Below are 10,065 nucleotides of genomic sequence, written 5' to 3'. Positions count from 1 at the left end.
AAAAAAAAAATAATAATAATAATAACTTTTAGGTTATAGACTTTCTGCCGTTGAAGAGAGCTATTTTGCGTGGAAGTTGCATTAAAGTGTGTAGATGGTGTGAACACCATTAAACAAGTCAGAGATGGTTGATATGAAGGACATATTAATACTTTGAGTATAATGCCTTAGGATGCTTTGTTTCTGTCTAAGGCATTCCCTCTCTTTTCCTGTGCTAAGCTTCAAAGGATAGTAAATTTTAGGTGTGCAAGGAAAGTGATGAAATTTGCATCTTGTTTATGGTCTTCATGATTCTTCAGGAAACAATCCATATGTATTTGACCTAGGCATATTTAGGGAATAATCTTTATGTTCTTAAGAATGTTTTCAATTTTTCAATGACCAAACACTAGTGGGACATTTATATGTAAGATGGTTAAATAAATAATGCTTATGCCTGTGCAAGTGTTTATGTTTTAAGAGGCATTTTATTTATTGTGATTCTTAGATGGGTTTGATGCTCTAGCAATAGATCCACAGGTTGGTGCTAAGTTCCATTATCAGTATGGTTTCTTTTGAAATATCTTGCAAATCATTCCTTCTACATTTTGATTTGTGGGAAGAAGCTAGTTCAGTTATTGCAACTGCTTTCATGATTCAGGTGTGGGTTTACAAGAAAACCTCTGAGGAGAAGTTTCCCACACTAAAGAAGTATTCTGATAAAGCACCTCCAACTGATAGATTTGCTACTCATGAAGTTAAGGTAGATTATGAATATAAAAGCGTTGAAGATTCAGATAAAGTTGTACCCCCAGAACAAAGGATAAAAGGTTATCGCTATGGACCTCAAGTAGTCCCTATTTCATCTGCTGAATGGGATGCAGTAAAGTTCAAGCCAGAAAAGGGTGTGAAGCTTCTGGGATTTACAAATGCTTCTAACATAATGCGGTAAAATGTGGCTACTCTTGATCTATACTGTATGTATTATTTTTAAATTAGAATAGTTAATGGAATCTGGATTTTTATTGTTTTTATTTTTTCCCCCCATTTTAAAAAATTATTGTACTGTTACTAAGCCCATAGGGGCTACTGCTTGGAGCAATGGTAAAAGGTTCAGGCTGCCAGAGCAAATGCCTGGGATTGAGTCTTGAGGGCAGCCACTTTGCTAAAAAAGGGCAAAGGTTAGCATTGAGTCCAAATTCACCCCTTCCAGGTCCTAGGCAGGACCAGCACTGTTTAATGCCACCTTTTTTTTTTTTTTTAATTATTACTCTCCCCCACCCCACCCCACCCCTTCCCACCCCCCCCCCCCCAAAAAAAAAAAAAAAAAAAAAAAAAAGCATTCAACTATTAGCTTTGAATCATCTAATTCTATTGATGCTCATTGCTCATTTATCTCTAAGGCACTATTATATGAAAGATGTGTACATCTTCATTGCTGAACCCGGAAACACAAGGGCCATTCAAGCAGTTTCTGCAATAGCAAGAGCAATGAAGGAAATGAATAAGGTGGCGATTCTACGGTGTGTATGGAGACAAGGGCAGGGGAATGTCGTTGTTGGTGTTTTGACACCAAATTTGTCCAATCAGGATAACATTGTAAGTTCTATTTGGTTCCAATTCTGCTTTCCTTTATTCTGTTGATATGTTTCTTTGCTCAAAGAACTCCTTTGAGTTTTTATATTAAGAGTTTCTAATGATTCAGCGTATCTATTGATTCTGTTGACAGCCGGATTCGTTTTACTTCAATGTACTTCCTTTTGCTGACGATGTTCGAGAGTTTCAGTTTCCCTCCTTTAGGAGTTTCCCTTCATCGTGGCAGCCAAATGAACAACAGCAAGAGGCAGCGGATAACTTGGTCAAGATGCTTGACCTTGCACCAACAGGCAAAGAAGAAGCTTTGCATACTGATTTTACACCGAATCCTGTCTTGGAGGTGCTTAATTTTCAATCACTGTTCCATATAGTAGTCATAATTGAATGCCCTTTGTAATCAAGGGTTTTACTTTATTTATAGGAAAGAAATCATAGAAAATGGACCTCCAACTCCTGCTCGCTTGAGAAGATTTGGGGCTCCATCTTCTTTAATGTCAAAGCAAAAATCTCTCGGAGTTCTTTCACTTGTAACCCATCCCCTAGAAATTGGCATATTGTAAACTCCTGGGAGCTCCCCAGCTCCACTATCAGGAGTAGTTCCTGCTGAGATCCTCTCTTTCTTCCCCCTCCCCTTTCTAGGGGCTGTATGCTTTTTCTTCTTCGCTTGGTAATGAATATTTATTCACCCAAAAAAATACTACTCATGTATGCATCTTGTTTATTAAAATGCCTATATGGATATATGAGTTTTCCTTGTGGGTTCATTCTTCTGTGCTTGCTTCGGTTGATGACCTAGTGTTGGTATCTTATTTTGATTTCTATCTTTCTGGAGGATGACATTGTAACTCCCATATTTAGGAGTCACACAGTCCAAGCAGCAGGAGTTACAATTGCCAGAAAACTACGCTCCCTCTCTATTGCCTCAAAATTATCCCTTTGGACAAGAAGCTCTTACTCTGGTTCTTGACCCTTGTAAATCATTTGTAAGAATAAGTTAGAATTATGATAGATAAAAAATCTTGCTTGTCAAGACTCTTGGCCCAAGATTTAACAAATAGGAGCTTAGTGTGTGTTCTCCTCGTCTCAAAATCATTACCTAAATGTACCCGGCCTCTCCTGCACAGCAGGGGGTAAGGCTGCTACGTTTGCCCCTCCCAGACCCTGCAATGGTGGGAGCCTCGTGGGCTGGGTTGCTCTTTTTTTTTTTGTCTATAAAAATCCCTTCCAGCAATTTTAGTCTATCCAGGCTGTACTCATACTTGTGTCTCAATTCTCAATATGTTCTTGTTTTATATAGCTTTTATCCAGAAAGCAAAATGCACGTGGATCTCAGGGAGGGGGAAGAAAAAGGAAAGTCTTCATAGCGATTCTTTATCTATCTTGGTTTTGTGGTCCTAACTTATCTGGTTGTTTTATATTGTTACAGCGCTTCTATCGATTTCTTGAATTAAAATCAAAGCAGCCAGGTGCCGCAGTTCCTCCACTTGACAACACTCTTAAAAGAATAACTGAACCTGATCCCGAACTTCTTTCTCAAAACAAGTCTGTCGTAGATGAACTTTGTAAGCAGTTTAAGCTCAAGGAAAATCCAAAGGTTACTCCTCAGCAATGAACTTCTATAGAATGTGTTGGTATTAAACAGTGTAACCTTCTTGTATTTTTATTCAATCTATAATTCTATATCGCAGATAAAGAAGTTATCTAAACGAATGTGGAGAGAAAAACCGTCAAGATCAAATGAGGAGAGGAGTGTGAAAGATACTGGTACTGATGCTCAAGGTGGCAATTTGATTAAGGTTGAGAGGATTGGAGATTTGACCCCTGTCCAAGATTTTGAAGCCATGATGTCACGTAGAGATAGCACGGAGTGGGTCATTAAGGCAATTGGCAATATGAAAGGTTTTATCTTTAACCTGCTGGAGAACTCCTATGAACAGGACAACTATGAAAAGGCATTGGAATGCTTAACTTCTCTTCGAAAAGCTTGCGTCCTTGAGCAGGTTTCCGTCTTTTTTTCTCTTTTTCTTCTTATGATTGTTATTACTTTTCTACTCCAAGCATTTACTATGTGTGATGTTGCTAATCTGGAATCATTTTCATATATGGCTATGGCTCCCAATCTCCAATTGGTACTTCACTACATTAAAAGATTGTCTACTCTGCTGCACTGCACTCATGAAAACAGACACCAAAATATTGTCCACTTGGTAATACTGCACATTGCACAAACACATTCACACCAAGACTGATCTGCACCCACAAACATGATCCATCTTGGTGCTAATGATGGTACTTTAAGTGACAAGTGCATTTCATTTGAAACTTGGGAACACAATTTGTGTAAATGCTTGTCTTCTAGAAACAGCCCCTGCACCCAAAGTAGAAATTTTTGGTGGAGAGCAATTGATTAATGTCTAGGACATGAAATTAGTGTATTATTTTTTCAGCTTGAATTTATGCGAGGAAGATCAACAAGTAGAGCCTCTTTATATATATATATATATTATAGATAATATCAATTTATTGATAACAAAGGGAAAAAAAGCAAGGGGGGAGGGAATATACAAGAGACACTGCCACTAGGGCCACAAGCTACATATCATTGAAAATTATTACGAGATTCAGACTTACAATAGGAGCCTGCCCCAATCTGAACGAACCAAAACCCTCAATACTGCAAACCGAAAACAACGATCAAACCTGGCCTCAGCTGCAACACTTGGATTTTCGAACTTCTAATCAGGAATAAATTCCTGAGATTCCTTACCCACTAGGGGGGAAGCCTTACATCTTTCTCTTATATCACATTATCTTTCACAATACTCGCAACGAAGAAAGATCTTCACTAGTCTTTGTTGAATTTAGAAGAAGCATATGCTTACTAAAATCGTATGTTGAATCCTACAAAAGAATGGTGCCTCAAGTAGATTTATAGATGTCTAATGGAATGGTAACTGGTATAAGACAACTATGAGAGAGACATTGATTTCCAATCATATTAACTATACACCATGGATCAGTGTTGAGATCTCATATCTTGGCATTAACGGATACCATGGCGGTTAATGGATGCTCCATTCAGTCCTTAAAGGTCAATCATCGTCCTGAAATATCAAGGGAGTTCATAAAGCTACCATTTTAGGAGATGATCAAACGAGCCCTTAGTTAAGTTATTTCTATTGCTAGTTTGCTACCCAACCAACCCACCCCCACACGCCCCCCCTCCCCCCTCAAAAAAAAAAAAAAAGAGAAAAAAGAAAAAAGAAAAAGAAATTATTGTACAAGGATGGTAACACTTTAGCTAGAATTTTGTTTTGATGCTTTTCTAGAAATTGGTATAACTAAGATTTTGGTTTTACTTCGTAATATGCACAAATCATTTTCCCTTTTTGTTGGCCCAATTGCAATATCCATGTCGTAAAAGCATAAAAACCAACCAGATCATACTTCCAAGCTGAGGCTGGTCCCAGTCTTACTTATTATAGCGTTGTGTAGGAACCGAAACAGTTCAACGACTTTCTTCATGATCTTTATATGTCCTGCCAGAAGACAGATCTAAACAGCTTTTGTGAGTTACTTGCATCCAAACAGGTCAAGTTGATTACCAAGCCGGAAGCCATAGACAGGTTTGCCTTCTCTGTTTCATCTTGTTCTTCAAATTTCTTGGAACCACTTAGAAGCTTACACTACTTTCTATATCACTTTATTGCTGTATATCACTTATATTTTGTGTTCTGTCCCCCTCCTTCTGTCTACTTCCTTGGGCAGTGATGTCACCGAAGACGAGGCCAGAAATTTCATGGTTAAAAGGGAACCCAAAATTGAGTAAGGGAGTCATTAAAGTAAATGGCTTGGATTGTTGAGTCGAGCATTGGAAGCCATTTATTTAAAGAATATTTTGTCCCTTGATTCTGCTGCGATGTACAAATGTGGATTGCAGGTAGTAACTATTTCTTCTTGTGACTGAGGATCTGCAAATGGCATGAGATGTGTAGCAAAGCTTTCCTCGTGGTTTAAAGTTGAAACCAAGATCAAAGGCTGGCCATCCTGGTCAAAGGTGCCCTTAATTAATGCTTGTTTGCTGTATGGGATGCCATTCTCACACCAATCAACCAATGGCTTTTTTGGGCACGAAGATATATTTGATTTTGATAGGCCAAAGATCTCAGAACTTTTTTGGTTAATTTGGTTTTCTAGTCATGGGATGAATTTCAAACAAATCTAACTTTTCTATTTATCAATATAGAAAAACGATCCAGTTTTGCTTACTCATTGTGAAGAGATTCTTTCTTCACCAAATATAGAAAAGTGACTCAGTTTTGCTTTACCCATGGTGAAGAAAGAATTTCTTCACACCTATTTTTCACGGTTGAATGGATCTGAATTTATGTCAAGGGCATTTCGGATGTTTGTGTAATATAAATCACCCTTGTTTGAAAAATTATAGGAATCGGATCAGGGAGGGTAATATAGTTGAGAAAAAAAAAGGGGGCAAGAGATCCTGTCTCATGGCTTTGCACCAGCGCAGGGCCAATGAGAGTTCGGATGGGAATCAACACCAATGGGTTTTTGTTTTCACGATGAGTGGGATGGTAATTTTGCACACTCAATGTCTATGCCATGCGATGAAACAGTTTTCTTTTTTGAAAATATTATCAGAATTTTGGGAGACAATCATTTGATCCTACTTGATACGGTCAATTTGTATCAGTATTGGCATTGATGTGAAATAAAAATTGCATTCATGTTGATGCTTCTACGCGTGTTCACATTGATCCCATGCTAGTGCAGAGGACATGTGCAATGATCTCTTACACCAAATATTAAAATGTCAAGGACAATTGCATTAGCAGCTGGTTGGAGCAAAATGCAATGGAGCACTTGCCATTGAAGGTCTTGGTTTGGACTTTGGAACCTCCAGTATCTCATCTATTATCCACGGTTATCCCACTTGTTTCTATATTAAACATATTGTTTACCCAAAGTTCCTGATATATACATGGATTGTACCTCCTGTATTTTTTAAGAGTCTATTGATCATTACATAGTAGATTCACCTAGGGCCCAAGAATAGATCTACAAAAAAGTCTACAGGGTTGATCAAGTGACCAATTCTCAGGCAGATGCTCCACCTGAGCATTGCAAACATTTTTGGTAAATTAAACATGTTGTTACCTATATTGAGGAGGCCACCAGAAGATAGTAGACAAAGGAGGATTTTTAGGGATTTTTTCTTTGGGTAAGAGATTTTTATGGAAAAGCTGCTCTTATAATCAATTTAAGCTAATAAATAAAGTTGCATGGAAACTGTTACAATGCCTCTACCACTCCTACGGTCCCCCTTCTTCTGTCTTGTGTATTGTTCAGGGCGTTTTTATGATGAAGTTCTTGTTTTGTATTTTCATATATTTCAATAGAGTCGGGAATGAGATGGTCCACGCTATTTCTAAGTGGACACTTTCCTTTCCTCATAATGCTTCCTGGGAATCTCCATGTTATGAGGGACTCTTGAATATTGCTTTGCCCTTTTTGCCTCTGACATGTTGAATAAATTTGTCTTCATAAAAAAGAAACACTAGAAGTTCAAACCCACGGCTGTACTCTGTACTGACTGCCCACCATTAGCAAACCGTTAAACCAGTCGTGCGTTTGGCACGTAACAGTTCCGCACCTATCAAACGTGGGAAACTAAACTGGGAATGTCTTCAGAATGTCACGTTTAAAAATTTTCCATTAAAAAATATTTTTCCCGCGCCATCCTTCCTTCTCTCTCTTCCTTCGCGGTTGAAATTTGAAACCAAAAGCCAAGAGCAAAGCTAAAAGGACGCGCGATTCCTCGGGCGTAGAGCAACCTTCATCTCTATTTTTGTTCCTTTTGTTCTTATTTATTATAGGGTTTTAGATCGGATGGTTCTGTTCTTCACTCTAGGTAAGGTTTGAAGCTTGGACATCAGAGATCAGAGTGTGCCACTCTTTATCTTCACCGAAACTCTAAAATGGTCTTCTGGGGTTAGTCTATACTCTATACTCACCTTCTCTCTCGCTGCTTCTTCAATAATTCTATGGAATTTTAATCTTTTTCCCTTTTCTCTTTTCCTTTCTGCTTAAATTTCATTTTCAAATCCTGCAATTTAGGGTTTACGGTTATAAGAGATCAACCTTTCATGTGTCTTCTTCTGCTATTTCTTAGGTGTTGAATTAAAGCCTGGAAAACCACACACACATCAATTCGACGCTGCGCCAGGAACGCTTCACATATCTCATGTATGTATTTCTCACTCTTTTTATCTGTTTTTCGATTTCTCTGTATATCTAACTAGCTAAAAGTATTTTGTGATGTCCCAGGCAACTTTGGGTATTGGGAAGTCGACGAAGAGGACTTTGGTGCAGTGTAATGTAGGGAATACGAGACCTATTTTCATATGCTCCTTGTTACCTGATAAGACTGAGTCATGCCCGTTGGACCTTGAATTTGAGGAGGACGACGATGTCGTTTTCTCTGTTCTTGGCCCCCATAGCGTTCATCTCTCTGGTTTCTATCTCGGAAATGTTTGGAATTCTGGCGGATACGGTGATGCGGATGATACTTATCCTCCCCCCACCCAAAAGTGTTTTTTTTTTTTTTTTTGCTTATACTTCCCATTTACACGTTTCTGTTGGTTTGGGTTTTAGCTAAAAAGATTGAATTAATAGTTCACTGTTTGGTTTTAGTTGAATTATTATCCTTGTTCGCTTCTTGTTTCCCTTCAACTTGATGTGAAAGTGATTCTCATGGAGAGGACGTCGAGGAGACACAGAAAGAGAAGTCAACTGATAATAATACTAAAGATGAATATGAGGTTCATTTCGAGGACATTGATCTTGAAGCTTACCCACCTTTACCTGCTCCCAACAGTGGAGGTATAATTTTGTTTATTTATTTTTTGACACTTCTGATGCAATTCCATAGTTTACTCGTTGATTTTGTATTACTGTCATTTGTCACTTTACCTGTATTGCCACATCAGTTTGCTCCTTGTAACCATCATCTTTAATTCATCCACCGTTTCCTTTATGCATTCTCATCGGCTAGGGGAAACCAAAAAATCTCTCATCAGTGTTTCTGGGTTTTGATAATCTGCAGCCAAAGTTAATACTAGCAAGGTTACCCCTTGGATCAACCCATTAGAAGTTTATCCTCAAGTAATGATTGTTCTTAGTCATTGGATTCCTATTTATTACATGATTGTATTGTGGGTTCATATTTTTGCGGATGGAATTCATCTGGCTGTTTCTCACACAATTGAAGGGCATGGATCCATAAATGCATGAATCTTTTGACAAATGTGAAGCATTGACAGGTGGATTTATATACTATTGTGGCTGTCGTCTTATGTTGCTAATTGTGTTATTAGTCAATATAGGTTTTTTTAGGCCTGTCAAGTTTATTTATTCATCATTTCATCCCAAACATAATATATGCATTATGTTCATTTATATGAAAGTGCAAATTTGCAGGTGTTTCATTTGTTCTTACCATGTGACTTGGGTCAAAATTCATGCAATGAAATGGTTTTAAGATTAATAAGATTAATAATAGTTGGTAGATTGGATGATTCTGTTCATCTGGTTAGCTTCCGTCTTAGTGCAAGTGTTCTATGTTGCCCTGTTGAAGATGGGTATCATCTCTTCGCCAGTGCACAGTATGCAACATGCTTGATTTGTTGGCTGTGAACTTCTAAAATTCACTTAATGTGAGGAGATATTGGCAATGGCTGTTGAAGATGGTGCCATCTCCTCACAGATGCTTAGTCATTGTCTGTGAAGCTTATTTAATTTGAGGTGTCTTTTTTGTTGAAAATTTTCTGGTTCTGGATTCAGTTGTGATCGAGGAGATATTGGGCGGTGAGAAGGTTCCTAATGAGAATGGTAACAACAGACATCCTGGTAAGAAGGACCAACCGAGTAATTCTGATGATAGCGGCAGTTCTCAACGTCAAATTGGTGTGAGTGGTAGTGCTGATGCTCCAGTTTTGGAAAGTGAAGATGAATATGGTTTCCCCATTACCTCTTCATTCAGTCGCGTTCCCACTCTTCAGAAGAAAGAAGCAAACGTGAAAGAGAAGATGAATAAGAAAATAGCCAACAAAGGAAAGAGCAAGAGAAAAGAGGAAAGTGATCTGGTTTCTGGCCTGAAAAAGAAATGTGACTCTGTTCAAGATGGTGATTCAGAAGGGTAAGAGTTGCCAATGGATAATTTTCTCAGATGGTGCTTCTAGAATAAATGATGAAACTTTCTTATATAATCAATCGTAAAACATTTACTGAAAGGGGAACAAATAATTGCCTGAAAGGGCAGCAATTTCAAGCCAAGTAGGGTTGAAAATCTATCCATAAGCAGTTGATTGAAGTTATTTTTTATTTTATTTTAAGGACCTTATTATTATTATTATTTTTTTTTACCTTTCTTAAAACACAGTAGCATCTTGAAATTGTACCTATTATAATCAC

The 10,065-nt window shown here is 37.9% G+C and overlaps 2 protein-coding genes across 3 annotated transcripts in view; both read left to right on the top strand.

Annotated features, from left to right (window-relative positions):
* LOC122079172 (ATP-dependent DNA helicase 2 subunit KU80) overlaps window positions 1–5,759 on the top strand; it is an 11,047-nt gene extending 5,288 nt beyond the window's left edge. Inside the window, exons 6-12 of one of the 2 annotated variants that reach the window (XM_042645434.1) lie at window positions 641–927; window positions 1,383–1,578; window positions 1,709–1,915; window positions 3,002–3,169; window positions 3,264–3,575; window positions 5,083–5,201; window positions 5,344–5,759. In XM_042645434.1, the coding sequence (XP_042501368.1) occupies window positions 641–927; window positions 1,383–1,578; window positions 1,709–1,915; window positions 3,002–3,169; window positions 3,264–3,575; window positions 5,083–5,201; window positions 5,344–5,404 (1,350 nt within the window). In that variant the 3' untranslated portion in view covers window positions 5,405–5,759. Of the gene's footprint in view, window positions 1–640; window positions 928–1,382; window positions 1,579–1,708; window positions 1,916–3,001; window positions 3,170–3,263; window positions 3,576–5,070; window positions 5,202–5,343 lie in introns of both variants that reach the window. The other variant, XM_042645433.1, reaches the window with a different exon arrangement.
* Window positions 5,760–7,167: 1,408 nt separating this feature from the next.
* LOC122079173 (peptidyl-prolyl cis-trans isomerase FKBP53-like) overlaps window positions 7,168–10,065 on the top strand; it is a 4,252-nt gene continuing 1,354 nt past the window's right edge. The window contains exons 1-5 of the mRNA XM_042645435.1: window positions 7,168–7,584; window positions 7,766–7,839; window positions 7,921–8,162; window positions 8,339–8,475; window positions 9,436–9,790. Coding sequence (XP_042501369.1) covers window positions 7,572–7,584; window positions 7,766–7,839; window positions 7,921–8,162; window positions 8,339–8,475; window positions 9,436–9,790 — 821 coding nt within the window. The 5' untranslated portion in view covers window positions 7,168–7,571. The remainder of the gene's footprint in view (window positions 7,585–7,765; window positions 7,840–7,920; window positions 8,163–8,338; window positions 8,476–9,435; window positions 9,791–10,065) is intronic.

This window comes from Macadamia integrifolia, chromosome 5 (genome assembly GCF_013358625.1).
Source record: "Macadamia integrifolia cultivar HAES 741 chromosome 5, SCU_Mint_v3, whole genome shotgun sequence".
Lineage (NCBI taxonomy): Eukaryota > Viridiplantae > Streptophyta > Magnoliopsida > Proteales > Proteaceae > Macadamia > Macadamia integrifolia.
This window is presented reverse-complemented; position numbering and strand designations above follow the sequence as displayed.